The sequence below is a fragment of the Mandrillus leucophaeus genome, unplaced genomic scaffold (genome assembly GCF_000951045.1).
Source record: "Mandrillus leucophaeus isolate KB7577 unplaced genomic scaffold, Mleu.le_1.0 Scaffold81, whole genome shotgun sequence".
In the NCBI taxonomy this organism is placed as follows: domain Eukaryota; kingdom Metazoa; phylum Chordata; class Mammalia; order Primates; family Cercopithecidae; genus Mandrillus; species Mandrillus leucophaeus.
This window is the reverse complement of record NW_012108808.1, coordinates 5,143,772-5,159,686: the sequence shown is the minus strand read 5'-3', so window position 1 is coordinate 5,159,686 and position 15,915 is coordinate 5,143,772. Positions and strand designations below refer to the sequence as shown.

General features: G+C 36.0%; 1 protein-coding gene across 6 annotated transcripts in view; it reads right to left on the bottom strand.

Annotated features, from left to right (window-relative positions):
- Positions 1-15,915, bottom strand: part of CLCN3 (chloride channel, voltage-sensitive 3) — a 116,520-nt gene that overhangs the window by 33,942 nt on the left and 66,663 nt on the right. For all 6 annotated transcript variants that reach the window (XM_011967804.1, XM_011967807.1, XM_011967806.1 and 3 more), the window contains 4 exons: positions 9,343-9,500; positions 3,262-3,361; positions 1,794-1,981; positions 383-505 (listed from right to left, as the gene is read on the bottom strand). In XM_011967804.1, the coding sequence (XP_011823194.1) occupies positions 383-505; positions 1,794-1,981; positions 3,262-3,361; positions 9,343-9,500 (569 nt within the window). The remainder of the gene's footprint in view (positions 1-382; positions 506-1,793; positions 1,982-3,261; positions 3,362-9,342; positions 9,501-15,915) is intronic.

The following is a 15,915-nucleotide window of genomic DNA, read 5'->3' as shown; positions in this document are numbered from 1 at the left end:
ACTCTCAAAAAAAAAAAAAAAAAAAAAAAATCAGGGTCATAATAGCAAAACAACAACTAATCCATCAAAGAATGTTAGGTCACAAGACAGTTCTTCCAGGCTCTTGATGTTTAACTAAATCTTCTGAAAATTTGCCTAGTCATGTGTTAAATTAGTGGTGAGAGAAAAAAAAAAAATCAACCTCCATAGTAAATGATCAAATGACTATAGGGAACAGTAATTTTCAAATTTTTCAATTTTAAAGCTTATACTTTAAAAAAAATTTTTCATACCATGAACAAACTATCCCCTCCCTCCAGAAAAGCCAACTTCTATTATCACTAAGGGCAAAAAGTTAAGCACCATAATAATGTTTAATGACACTAAATATTACTTGGCTTACCTCTGGAATTCCAGAGCCACAGGCATATGGAGCAAATACCTTTACCAGGGAAACTGCAAGAAAGGCAAAACTCAAGGCCCAGAAGATGTACATTATATAGTTCATGATGTAAGAACCAGGACCCTAAAAAGAAAATAGTTCAAGAGTACGAATTTAATTTACATTGCACCTCTAATGCAAATGCTTGTCAAGAAACTTCAGTAAATGGCCAGGCATGGTGGCTCACGCCTGTAATCCCAGCACTGGGAGGTTGAGGCGGGTGGATAACCTGAGGTCAGGAGTTCGAGACTAGCCTGGCCAACATGGTGAAACCCCGTCGCTACTAAACATACAAAAATTAACCAGGCATGGTGGCGCGCGCCTGTAATACCAGCTACCCGGGAGGCTGAGGCAGAAGAATCGCTTAACCTCCAGAAACAGAGGTTGCAGTGAGCCGATATCATGCCACTGCACTCCAGCCTGGGCAACAGAGTGAGACTCCACCCCCGCCACCAAAAAAAAAGAAAAGAAAAGAAGCTTCAGTAAAATGTGAAAAAGTCTCCTGGTTTATTTCCACAATAATGAAAACTTTATATGAACAAAATATTTAAGTAGAATCCAAAAATTAATGCCTATATATACAAGGAGTCGTGAGCCCATTTAATCTTTTTCCTAATCCCTAAAGTCTTGGGACCAAGACATCTCAGCTATACTCAATCTCTGCCTACAAACCACTTTTTGGAAACAATGGTGAAAACAAATTGTAACAGCACTCAGATTTCATTCTGCTGCAACTTTCCAGAAGATCATTAAACTCAATTCAATTAAGCCAGGTGAGAAACAGCATACTACTCATGTTAGCGCAAATATATACACTTTAGCTCTCAAGTTCAGCTAAAACAAAATTTAAAAAATATATCCATGTCATCATGTAAAAAATATACATATAATATCCTAAGTTCTAAAATGTTCTTTGTAGATCATAGTAAATTAATCAAGTAAATGCTATAATGCCACAAATAAAAATCTGTTGTCTTCAATGTATCTGTGTAAAAGGTTGATTTTACTAAATTATTTGATAATCATACTTTCATAATTCAAACTTCCCAATCTTAGTAATACATTAGTTTTAATAACTTGACTTCTTAGTAACTTTACACAGATCTTACTGCAATAACTATCACTTCTTTTCTACTACAGCTCAAATATATTTGCATCACAATCCAGAGGATTTGTTATACGACTATATAGTTAATACAAAAGCTTCTTGAAACAATACTGCACTTAATTCTTTCTTGCTGCAGTGTGTTGAGGGTGGATCCATTTAAAGTGTATGCAATCATCTAATATGTGATTAATTCTATAATTAAATGAACTGGAAACATTTTGCTATATCAATTATTAATTCACCTTGAGACAAAGCAAGACTTACCTCTGCTTGACCTATGATTAATTCTGCCCATGTTTTCCACTGTGGACATTTATCCCTCTCTTCAAATGTTGTTTCATTAGATCCCCAACAGCACTGTTCGTGGTTGTACCACAATGCACTAAGGCAAATGCCCTCCTTTAGGTCAGTCATCCAATCGGCAGCAATGTCTATTAATCCGGCCAACGCCCCTGTAAAAATATGTTGGGGACGGTAAAAAAAAAAAAAGTCAATTTTTTTGGGAGTCGAGAACAATCTAGTTAAAAGGCAAGTGGAAAGCAGGAGACTTCTAAATAAAGGGTCATTTACGAACTACATATAAATTTAAGATCTTCGAATTTTAGTTATAAACATATTTTAAAACTGTAAACAGTTCTTTTACAATAAAATTGCTATTTTTGTTTGGAATTTTAAAAAGTTACATCATTCAAATTAATTGTGATTGGAAAAACAGTGTTTAAAAGATACTAAAATATCTTCAAAAGGCAGGAGGTTCACAAATCTAATTTTCAATAGATAATTAACAGACTTATGAATGATGTCAATCTCATTAAAATTTCATGTCCATTAGAAACAATTACTGAAACTCATAGGAGTAATATTTATATTTCTCTTAAATTACAGAAAACCGTATATCAAGATTATTTTACAGTGAGAATATAAAAAATACACAAATTTAAGGTCAAATCTGGGTCCTTCTTATATAAAAAGATCAGTGGGTTACATACACAGAGGCCATAAAATTATTATATATGCCAATTAGAATTATCAGTACTTTATTCTCTACAAGAATTTTAATTTTTGTGGTCTTCTGAACATAATCTTCCATCATGGAAGCTGAAAGTGATTATAACAGTGCTTAATAGTTGTTTTCAGGTCCTTAACAGCTCTTTCTTAAAATCTCACACATTGGAACTTTGTGGCCATGCTGCATAGCAGGATGAAGGGGATAGGTCTTGAGCTAGAAGGCTTTAATTCAAATCCTGGTTTAGCCATTTACTAAGCTGTATGACCTCAGTCAGACTAAGTTACTTTTCTTCTGCTTCAGTCTCCTCATCTGTAAAATGGTGATAATGACAGCAGTGGCACCACAGGATTGCGGTGAGGTTTAAATACATATAAAGTTTTTAGAACAGTGTACGACACATAGGAAACAATAAATATTAGCTATTTATTATGATGTTAACATCAAAAGATACTTTGTTGATCATCTGATCCAAAACACTTATTTTACAGATGTAGAAACTGAGTCTAGAAAGATCAACCAAACTGGATAAACACGTAAAGTGACAGAGCCAAGACTAGACATGGAAGCCTCCTGCCTCGTAGTCTTATATTTAAGATTTTTTGAAGAAGAGAAACAAATGCTTTTTAAAATCCAATGGTACCTGAGAAAAAATTGAGGGAAGGAGGGAAGAACAATTTATACTTCTGTTAACTAAAAAAGGATTTCTTGAAAAATTTTCTTTACCTGATGCCAATCCTGTTAGTGTTACTACTAGCCATCCTGACCACGCATCATACAAACTTTTTGTCATTTCCCATGCTGATTCTTTCTTTTTGCTGTTGATCTGAAATTAGAAATGTTTATGCTTCATTTTTCCAACTACGAATAGAAGCCACAATTCTAGAATCTAGCAATTTTTCTCATTTACCATACATAGAACAGTAATTTCTGAACTAGTCTGGGGCAAAATCACTACATTATAGATAGTTGTTATACCTGTAAACCAGACTACATGTCTTTACCCAAGATCTGCTTTTATTTTTTATTTAAAAAGTTTTTTTCTTTTAATAAAAGAGGCAGGGCCTCATTATGTTGGCTAGGATGGTCTTGAACTTCTGAGCTCAAATGATCCACCTGCCTCGGGCTCCCAAAGTGCTGGGATTACAGGTGTGAGCCACCGTGCCCAGCCAAGATCTGCATTTTAATAAGAACCTTGAGATTTGAATGCAAAGGGTCCACAAACTATATAAAATCTGACCCAGATTGTTTTAAATTGAATCAAATTTGAACTTCAGTTGGTACACATAACTAACTTTTACATATGTCTTCTATAAGACAATATGGTTTGAATTATCATTCTCTGGTCCTAGCAGTTAAGTAGATTACAATGTTCTTTAAAAGACAGGATCTGTGTATAATAATACCATGTCCATAAATACAATGTATTATAGAATAATCATGTGGACAAAGGGACTCCCTAAAACTTATAGGCCTTTTAATATGCAGGTTTGGAGAGCTCCAATTCCATTGGTAGAATCCAGAGGCTCTTTCTTTACTGTGTAAGGCAAAAGTGTCCTCTACTGAATATAGTGTAGGAAGTTAGGAGATTAACAAGAGTAATAGATTTGATCCAGAACTCACTATACTAAAACACAAGAAGGTAAGTCTCACCTCTCTTACTAAGAATGTACTTCTAAACCTAAATTCCTTACTAGTCAACACCTCTCTTCTGTTCTACTAGGATTGTTGCTTTAAAAAGCCGTATCATCGAACAGGCGCGGTGGCTCATGCTTGCAATCCCAACACTTCGGGAGGCCGAGGCGGGTGGATCACGAGGTCAGGAGTTCGAGACCAGGCTGGCCAACACAGCGAAACCCCATCTCTACTAAAAATACAAAAATTAGCCGGGCGTGGTGGTGGGTGTCTGTAATCCCAGTTACTTGGGAAGCTGAGGCAGGAGAATCACTTGAACCTGGGAGGTGGAGGTGGCAGTGAGCTGAGAGCGTGCCATTGCACTCCAGCCTGGGTGACAAGAGCTAGACTCCACCTCAAAAAAAAGCCATATTTTCAGCCCAGGACTTCAGTGCTCAACTGTTCTGAAGGAGGGCTACAGCTGGAATTCAATGACCCAGTCTATTTCAAGCATTGGGTCTATTTGAAGTCACAATGCCCCACTAAAATGACACAGTAAGTTCTAAGTTGAACAAGGCAATTTTATCCCTTCTACCCTATAAGCAACCAAACACAGATATTAACCATTCTTTAGAATTAGAAATAGGTTATTTCTTTCAAAAATAATCACTAAACTCCATGTTGCTTTTCCTCAATAAAAATAAATAATGTGTAAGAAAACATGATAATATTAAGCTGTTTTCAGACTGAGTCACCACTGTTTTCTTTATATAACTGCTTGCACAGCACCACAGTCAGTCACTTAAATAGTTGCTTGATGGAGTGTATCAAGTAAAAAAGATGTATGTACAGAGAATTCAATCATCGCCATTCCTAAAAATCTGGAAATCATTTAAATGTTCATCAATACAGCATCAGATAAATAAATTGCAGTATACCTATGTAATGAAAAATTCTGCAGCAATTAAAAAAGAATGAGATACATGTAGTGTTACACAGGAAAAAAGCAAGATGGCTAAAAGTATGCTAAAAGACAGGAATAGAAATATTCATGCTTATATTTTTAAAAATCAGAAGATAAACCATAAAGGTAAAAATGTAAATTATTATAAGGGGAAGAAGACAATAGGTTGGATGGGACAGAGACAGAAACTAGACTTCTTTGAACATACCTGCTTTGTACATTTAACTTTGGAACCATGGAAATACTTCATATATGTATAATAAAACAAAACTAAATCTAAAAAGCAAACCTTAAAAATGGAAATAAAGTTAAATGAATCGAAGGTGCATCTAACTGGTAACACAATGCCACAGAAGAAACTATTCCAAGGGACTTTACAACAAAGTAATTTGTAGATGCAACTGTGGTGGAATAAATAAAGGATAGGCCAGACGCAGTGGCTCATGCCTGTAATCTCTGCACTTTGGAAAGCAAAGGCAGGAGAACGGTTTGAGGCCAGAAGTTTCAGACCAGCCTGGGTAACATAGGAGGACCCAAAAAAAAAAAAAAAAAAACAAAAAACGGCCAGGCACGGTGGCTCACGCCTGTAATCCCAGCACTTTGGGAGGCCGAGGCGGGTGGATCACGAGGTCAGGAGATTGAGACCATCCTGGCTGACACAGTGAAACCCCGTCTCTACTAAAAACGCAAAAAATTAGCCGGGCGTGCCAGCAGGCGCCTGTAGCCCCAGCTACTCGGGAGACTGAGGCAGGAGAAGAATGGTGTGACCCCGGGAGGCGGAGCTTGCAGTGAGCCGAGATCGCGCCACTGCGCTCCAGCCTAGGAGACAGCGAGACTCTGTCTCAAAAAAAAAAAAAAAAATTAGCCAGGGATGGTGGTGTGCACCTGCAGTCCCAGCTACCCGGGAGGCTGGAGGCAGATTACCTAAAATATTTCAGTAGGCATATTGTTGGAGATGGTGTTGGTACTGTTATTCTGACAATGTTGTATGTGTGTATTATGGGGTAAATGAAATGACTATGTTTGTGATGTTCAGATTTTTGGCATGACTTAAAGGAAAAGCAGATTTAAGAACTAGAGGTTTAGCCCCACAGTCATGAATTCAAATTAGAAGAGTCATATACACTTAGGAGGCTAGAAACAATAGCCAACCCAGAAGCAACAAGTATCACCTAATGCCCAGATGTACCTATATTACATTTTCCTTCAATGGAATCAGAGAGCTCCTTGGTGAAATGGCTGATTCCAGGTTTGCTGCAGGAAATGTCTATGATGAATCAGGATTAGGATTAGGATTATCTAAGGACATGACAAAGGACACAGATAGCAAACTAAATAAGCTCCCACTAATCTAAAATGGAATAACATGAACATCAATAAGAATAATAACAGTGATGATTAAAACACAAATATGCTTAAAACCATGAGTCCATGAAGACACAGAAACAAACAACAACCAAACAAGCAAAAAATATCATTGGTCAACTTTGAGGATGCTAAGGAACCTAGTATTTCAAGGTATCTCCCTTTCCTGTACCATCTTTACTTCAGGGAATCCAAATGGTTGATGTGGGGTAAACTCTCTATAGAAATATGCAAGCTAATAAATAAAAAAGGAACAACAATTAAACTGCAACCATTTTGTAAAATACTGAAATAGTAATATTTGAAATTACAGAATGTCAATTTGCTTGGAAATCATCTGGGGTAGGAAGGCTACAAGTATAACAAAAAAGTTCACAGAAAAAAAGAATTAGATTGGGTATATGGCCTGACATAGAAAGACTTTAAAATTTAATGTAGGCTGGGAGCAGTGGCTCCCACCTGTAATCCCAACATTTTGGGAGGCCGAGACAGGTGGATCACTTGAGGTCAGGACTTTGAGACCAGCCTGGCCAACATGGCGAAACCCCATCTCTACTAAAACTACAAAAATTAGCCAGCGTGGTAGCGCACACCTGTAATCCCAGCGACTTGGGAGGCTGAAGCACGAGAATTGCTTGAGCCTGGAGGGCGGAGGTGGCAGAGAGTTGAGATCGCACCACTGCACTTCAGTCTAGGCAACACAGCAAGACTCTGCTCAAAATAATGATAATAATTTTTAAGAACAATAGTAAGTATATAAATGTGTGGAATTTTCCAGCTTTAAAAAACTTCATTTATACAATAAGCATGGATCAAAATATTGAAAAATATTTGATTGGTCTAGGAAGAGAGGTGATTGATAAAATTACCTAGGACACATACTGGCTGCTTCATATATTGCTATACCATTTGCAATGTTTTCAAGGACTGTACACTAACCATCTACACATTCAGAGAAAAAAGTGGTTTTTGTTTGTTTTGGAGGGTGACAGGGTCTTGCTCTATCACCCAGGTTGGAGGGCAGTGGTGCAATCATAATTCACTGTAACTTAGAACTCCCAGGCTCAAGGGATCCTCCCACCTCAGCTTTCCGAGTAGTTAGGACTACAGGCGCAAGACACTACACCCAGCTAATTTTTGCTTTGTTGTGTAGAGATAGAGTCTCCATACATGTCCAGGCTGGTCTCAAACTCCTGAGATTCAGCGATCCTCTGCCTCAACCTTCCAAAGCACTGGGATTATAGGCATGAGCCACTATGACCAGACTGTTTTGGTTTCCTTTGATCTCAGTTTTCTCTAAAATTTTATGAACATAGTGTCACAGATACTATGTTATATACTATGTTATTATTTTTTATTTTTAAAAATTCTCAGTTTTAGTGTCTTATATGGTAAATATCTATTGACAAAAACCACGTAAACGAAGGCTCCTTGGGGCTCTTCAACATTTTTTAAGAATTTAAAGGGGATCTGAGACCAAAACATTTAAGAATCATTAGATTAAAGCACTGATTTCATGTATTATATTTTATTTTTAGATATGCCCTAAAGGTAACTATCATCTGATGAATCTCAGAAGCTGTTACCTATCATAAACAATATAATTTGAATTTCAGGTTTCACACACATATATATTAATATGGAAGCTTATAATTTGTGTAAATAGTCATTTTTACTGACAAGTAAATTTCTAACACCAAAATTATATAGGGCCTTTTGAGATTTGGAATTTTATTTTTCAAAAAGATTTTCTACTCTGGGAGGCTGAGGTCAGCCAATCACTTGAGGCCAGGAGCTTGAGACTAGCCTGGCCAAATGGAGAAATTTCATCTCTACTAAAAATACAAAAATTAGCTTGGCATGATGGCACACACCTGTAATTCCAGCTACTCAGAAGGCTGAGTACAAGAATTGCTTGAACCTGGGAGGCAGAGGCTGCAGTGAGCTAAGATTGCACCATTGCAATCCAGCCTGGGCAACAGAACGGGCGATAGTCTCAAAAAAAAAGAAAAAAAAAATTTTTTTCTTTAAAAACGTATTTTGTATAAAAACTAGCCAGGCATGGTGGCACATGTTTGTAGTCCCAGCTACTCAGGAGGCTGAGGCAGGAGAATCGCTTGAATCCAGGAGGCAGAGGTTACAGTGAGCCAAGATCACACCACTACACTCCAGCCTGGGCAGAAGAGTGAGACTCCGTCTCAAAAATAAATAAATAAATACAAAATAAAAAATGTATTTTGGATTACATTATCAATGTAAGTCATGACCATGAACAAAAAGGATCCATAAATTGTACTTTTATATGTTAAAGCCATTTTTTAAAAAAACAGTAAAACATTACAACATTCAATAAGCTTTATTTGGGATCCAAGTTGAGAAATATCTCAGAATCAAATACTGGGAAAGGAGGTAAAAGAAAACAGCAAAATCCCACAAAACTATCTGCCCCTAGTAGATTTCTTCTTTTTTCATAGGTAAGAGTTATGCAGTGAGTTTCCTTTTTTGCCTTAGCTGGTGGGTTGCTCAAAGGCAAAAATCATGCTGATCTCCATATCTTGAACTTGGCTTGTTCTCCCCCCCAACTCCTGTGCTGTATTTTTCCCTTTCCTTCTTATTTTGTCTTCTTATTGTATTTCCTTGTTTTTTAGCTACCTGAAATCCTTTCTGGAAAGATACAGGGTATAAGTAAACTAAAAAAATTAAACATAGAAAAAGAAAAAAACAGGTACCACATATGAAATGTAGACATTTACTTATATTAAATGTAAACATATTTTGGCAGCCTGAGATCACTGGCAGAAATACATTATTAAAAGATCTAATTATGCACTATATTTTTAAAAATTTTTACTAAAAACACTTACCCGTCTATGCCTTTCTCTGTCTTTACATTTTTCTCGCACCCAATCAATAGTATGGAAATCATCATATGTACCAACACCTGGAATTGGTTCATCCAAAAGATCCAGTAAATGTGTAGAACTGTTAATGCTGCCTCCATTTGTCATTGTATAATGAGTTCCTACACAAGAAAAAAGGAAAGATGAGTATGTTTTAGAAGACACAATCGTGAGCTAAGTGACCTTCTTAGAAGTTCATTATCAAGTCATGCAGAAATAATATCACTTGAAATCATTTCAATTAGAGAAAAATGTTAAGAAAAATTATCCAAAACTTGGAAATAAGGCCAAAATATTATGGCATGTCCTTTTAAAGCTAAATCTGAGTGTCAACAATTAGCCTGCATAATAGTCACCTGATGCTCTGGAGAATTTTGAAGACTATTCTGATTAGGGAATAGACTCTGTAAAATTAGAAAATGACTTGTAAAAGATAAATTGAAAATAGTAATTTTTATCTGGTAAAATGCAAATGAATTCTGTCCAGTAGAAAAAATAACCCTTAGAGTGGTGGTTTTTGTTTTTGCCCTATAAGAATTTGCTTTCTTTCACTGATGATATACACTTCATCTCACACATGCTCCTCTCAGTCAGCCTTGTCATCAGGCAGGTTCCCTCATTAGAGTCAAATAAATCTGACACATGTTCATCATATATCTTATATGAGTATCACAGACTTGAGAAATGTATCAGGAAGGACATTAAAAGATAGCTCAAGAAAAAGAAATACAAGTGGCTTTTAAATATGAAAATAAGCTCAATCTAACACATAAAAAGAAACACGAATCAAATCCACAATATCATTTCCCTCTATCAGATTAGTAAAGATGAAGTGTGTGAATGCACTAAGTCAGCAAAGCTTTGGAGAAAGAAGTCCTATCACAAAATTAGTAGTTTAAGTATGAAATGGAATAATCCCTTTGGGAAGGTGAAAGCTAACAAAATTTAATATACACAGATGCTCTTCAATCTAGCAAGTTCACTTCTAGGTTTTTTTTTCTTGCAGCTACACTTGCATAAATCCTTGAATAAACCCATAAATTATGCAGAATGTGGGCAGAACATCTTACTATGTGCTACAGAAAGAAAACAAAAACATATTAATGCCAAAGTGCTTATAATCTAAAACGGGTTGGCAAAGAGCCAGAGAGTAAATATTTTAGGCTTTGGATGCCACATAGTTGCAACAACTCAATTCTGCCATAGTAGCACAAAAGAAATCATAGACAATATGTTCATGAGTGAGTCTGAATGTGTTCCAATAAAACTTTATTTACAAAACAGGTGAAGGAGAGGATTTGGCACATGGCTCATAGTTGCCAATCCCTGATCTAAAGTCTGTATGGCAGACTTTACAACTGAAGACTTCTATTAAGAATTTTTTTTATATAAATAGCACTTTACAGTGTAGCAGATACAAAGATAATTAAAAAAAAAAAACAAAACTACCCCTGACTTCCAGATGCAATATATTTTTATAATGTAACAAATTACATTTCAAAGTAAGTTCAAATACTAAAGTTCCAAAGTTGCAATATTCTTTGACTACAATTCTAGTCATGTTACTTATATTTAATTTGTTAAAAAGAAAGAAATCTTGGGACTGTAGCACCTGGAACTAGGTGGATTAATCTAAGAAAACTTCCTAAAAAATATGAATTTTAAATTGTAATTTGAAATAAATTAGGCTATGGTTTCACAATGAGAATTATAGTTATACATTCCATGTTAGATACACTTAACACCTACTTCTGAAGGAAGAAACATATATGAGTATAGTCTGTAAAAGACAATTTATATTACTGTTAGAAAAAGAGTTTGGGCCAGGCGCAGAGGCTCACACCTGTAATTCCAGCATTTTGGGAGGCTGAGACGGGTGGATTGTTTGAGCTCAGGAATTTGAGACCAGCGTGGGCAACATGGCAAAACCTCATCTCTACTAAAAATACCAAAAAAAAAAAAAAAAAAAAAAAAAAGCTGGGCACGGTGATATATGCCTGCAGTCCCAGCTACTCAGTAGGCTAAGTTGGGAGAATTGCTCGAGCCCACGTTGGTTGTCGCGCCACTGCATTTCAGCTGGGCCACAGAGCAGGACGCTGTCTCAAAAAAAAAGGAAAAGAAAAGAAAAAGAATTTAGAGTGTAAAAAACAGGCTGGGTAAGAAATATGATAATCCAAGTGAAAATTATTAGACTTGACAGTGGAAGTAAAGAGATACAAGCATTTTGGGAAGCAATTTGGAAATACCTATCAAAATATGAGGGTTCTACTTCTAGGAATTAATTCTACAAGTGCACAAAGGCTTAAATGTTTAATTGAACCATTATTTGTAATACTGAAAAATTCAAACCAATGGAAATGTCTCATCTATTGGTAATGAATGAAATCATGTAATTTATATATAATGCAGCAGTTAAAAAGAATAAGGTTGATCAATATATACTGGTATAAAAAACTGGCTACAATATATGGCAGCTTTTAAAAAGGATGAGGTGTAGATCAGCATTTTTAATATGCAAATTACTGTGTAAAATTTATACAGTAATACACAGAATACAGAGAAAACAGTTTGACCAAACATGAGACAACATATTAATAAAGGTTATCTCTGGGGATTAGAACTGTCAAAAGCAGAAAGTGAACTTTCATTTTCTACTTTGTACTTACAGGTATACATATATGTATAAGCACACACAGTATTTTCATAGAACCATGGAGACAGCTATGAAAATAGAGAAATTCTAATGAATCCAATCATCAATTAAGTAAACAGAGCAATGAATTATTACCAAAAGGCCCAGATTCTAGTCCTGGACAGCTGAGTAACTTTAGACAAGTCACCTTTAAATATTAAGTATCTATCAGCATCCTTGACAACTATATGATATATGCTACAGTTTATAATAAAGATACATAAACAAAGAAACATTTAAAATTTTTTCAAAGCACTATGAACTTTGAAAACCTCATACAAAATTTCAAATAGGTGATTTTAGCATAAGTGATTATAAATTATATCCTCAAATTATTTAGTAACGCAGATTTTAATGCCAAAAATTACCCAGAGTTTATTATTGAAAATGTAACTAATTATTTGATATAGAATATAAGAAGTGGCACTCTATACTAATGTTTAAAAAAACACTGTAAAAATAAAACACACGATATGCTTATTTTATTATAGGACTTTTAAGGAATGGAGCAAAATTACCAGACTACTCTTGCCATCTTTCTGGTTTAAACAAACTCATTCTCCTGTGTTTACAGATAAATAAACAATTATAGATGTTAAAGCCAGAATCTGAACTTTTCATAATCACTATAAACATTCTCAGACTAGAGCAAGAAATCATTTGAAATCAGTTTGGGGGTGGGATAAGGGAGGAATGCACAAAGAACCACGATGCCAATACTATTAACTAATTTTATTACCGCTGAGATATAAGACAAATAAACTATAGAGTAAGTTTTTTTGATAATTCTAAGAGGCAGTAAGAACAGACATGAATATAGAAGGGGGTAATATTTTATTAACATTTATTAGTACTGTAATAATTAGTACTGTAATAGTACTAATAAATGTTTGTTTGCTTCTACCAGGTCCAACAGGGTTCTCGCTTATCTCCCTATATATTACTTTAAATGCCTGGATTGGAAGCCCGGAGTGGTGGCCCACGCCTGTAATCCCAGCACTTTGGTAGGCTAAGAAGGACAGATAGATTGAGTTCAGGAGTTGGAGACCAGCCTGGGCAACATGGTAAAACACCATCTCTACAAAAACTAGCTGGGCACGGTGGTGTGCACCTGTAATCCCAGCTACTCAGGAGGCTGAACTGCGAGGACTGCTGGAGCCTGGGAAGTAGAGGCTGAAGTGAGCTGTGATTGCACCAACGCATTCCAGCCTGGGCGACAGAACAAAACTCTGTCTCAAAAAAAAAAAAAAAGTGTACCTTGGAAAGGTGTAAAACTCCTAAAAGGAGAGTGGCGCACTGATTTGAGTGTTTTAGCAGAAGTACTCCAAAAAATACATGTAATAATAATTGATACCATTCTTGGCCAAAGGTTTAAAGGCCCAATCCCTGCATCATGATGCCCATGTTCATTTACATACAACACATACTCAAAAGCTTAAACTTAAAGCTTTAATAAAGCTCTTCCCTGCCCCCTCATCCTAATTTGATGTAGTGACTTCCACTTTGAAAAAGCTACCTGAAAGGCCGCACATTTTCTTGAGAAAAAGCAATTGGAGAATAAATATATAAGGAACACTTATAATATCTTGACATATGTGAGAATCTCTGACTGCTTTCCACATAATATTAAAACTGATCATTTAGAAAATGCATTTGCAGGGAAGAATCAAAAGCCACTTATGGCTTTCTGGTAAGATGTACAGTACTTCTGTGGTATTCTGACCAAAAATGCGTAAAATGAATCTTACAAGGAAAAACCAGATACACCCAAACTAAGGGAAATTCTGCAAAATATATGGATTGTACTCTGCAAAAATGTCAAGATTATGAAAGATAAAGAACTGAGGAACTGTTCTAGATTAAAACAACTAAATGTAACATGTGCACCAGGATTAGCTCCTAGACCAGGGAAAAAACCTTTTTTCTTTTGTACTAAAGGACACAGTGGGGCAACTGGCATACTGGAAAATGGTCTGCAGATCATGTCATACTATGGTATCAGCGTAAATGTTCTGATTTTGAAAAGTGTAGAAGTGTACGGTAGCTATACAGAAGAAAATGCCCTTTCTTGAGGGAATACACACTGAAGTATTTAGGAATAAAAGCATGTTACATCTGCATTTTACTCTTTACATGGCTCAGAAAAAAACATATAGTGCATACATGCCCTGTATCTATATAAAATGCTACTTATTACATATAATGGCATATACAGTACTTGGAGAATAGAGACATAATGAACAAATGTGGTAAAATATTAACATTTCAGGAACTGGGGTGACAGGTATATGGGATTCTTTGCACTATTTTTAAACTTCTGTAAGTCTGAAGTCACTTTAAGAAAAAGCCTACCATGAAATATTTTGCAAACGTCGTTTTCCCTCCTACATTGCCCTTCTCTGGGTAGAGCTGAAGAAACATGGACTACTGATCTTATTCTCTTTGTGCAAAAAACAAAAAGTGAAATTTCTAGACCACTTAACACATATCGATAATACATCGCTAGCCCCACTTAAAGAATTTCCAGGCTATTTGCAGCATGAAGATAATAAGCAAACAAAATATACATTTCTCCAATAGACTTATGAATGACGAAGTGGAAAAGTACAGACTGCTGTTCTCACTTTTATGAGGTATAAAAAGGTACAGTAGTGCAATACACATTTACATCAGACATGTGTCTTGCTTTCAGTGACTTTCAAATAATTACTCTGTGGAAACTACTCTTAACATCTTAATTTACAGAACGATTCAGCAATTCAAAATCTCTGAAACAGAAAATTTTCAAACATCCAAACATTTACTTTAGTATGTGACATTTCAAATATTTCTCTTATAAAAAATTTCTCTTATAAATTTTATAATTTGTTCTGTCAAACAGGGAAACCTGAATAGTATAAAGAAGGGGAGGAAAAGGAAAATTTCTATCCTAAACTGGGGAGAAGTCACTGTATTTCTGATGTGAAAAAGAAATTTTAAAGGTATTATGTTTTCTAACAATAACAATGGCTTTAAAATAATCCTATTGCACTGTTTCTTTGCATATAATTCTCTGAAACCTAGATTTGTGTGAGATATAATTTACAGCCGGGCGCAGTGGCTCACGCTTGTAATCCCAGCACTTTGGGAGGCCGAGGTGGGTGGATCACAAGGTCAGGAGTTCAAGACCAGCCTGGCCAAGATGGTGAAACCCCGTCTCCACTACAAATACAAAAATGAGCTGGGCATGGTGGAATGCGCTTGTAATTCCAGTTATTCAGGAGGCTGAGGCAGGAGAATCGCTTCAATCTGGGAGATGAAGGTTGCAGTTAGCCGAGATTGCACCACTGCATTCTAGCCTGGGCAACAGAGCAAGACTCTGTCTCAAAAACAAAACAAAACAAAACAAAAAAAACCCAAAAAGATATAACTTATACAGGCTAAAATGAGATAAGTACAAAAAATTATGTATGTTAAAAATGTTTTTAAAGCAACAGTATATCCAATTTTACCTCTCAATTTCATCTTACACATGAATAAAGGATGTATCTTTTAGGTACTGTCACAGCATAAAGTTCTCTTCTACATAAAGTACACCTCCTTCTTTTTTCCTAAAATAATATTTCAAAGGCTGGGCATGGTGGCTCACACCTGTAATCCCAGCACTTTGGGAGGCTGAGGCAGGCGGCTCACTTGAGGCCAGGAGTTTGAGACTAATCTGGCTAACATGGTGAAACCACGACTCCATTAAAAATACAAAAATTAGCTGGGTGTGGTGGTGCACGTCTGTAGTCCCAGCTCCTCAGAAGGCCGAGGTGGGAAGACGGCTGGAGCCTTGAAGGCAGATGCTGCAGTGAGCCAAGATC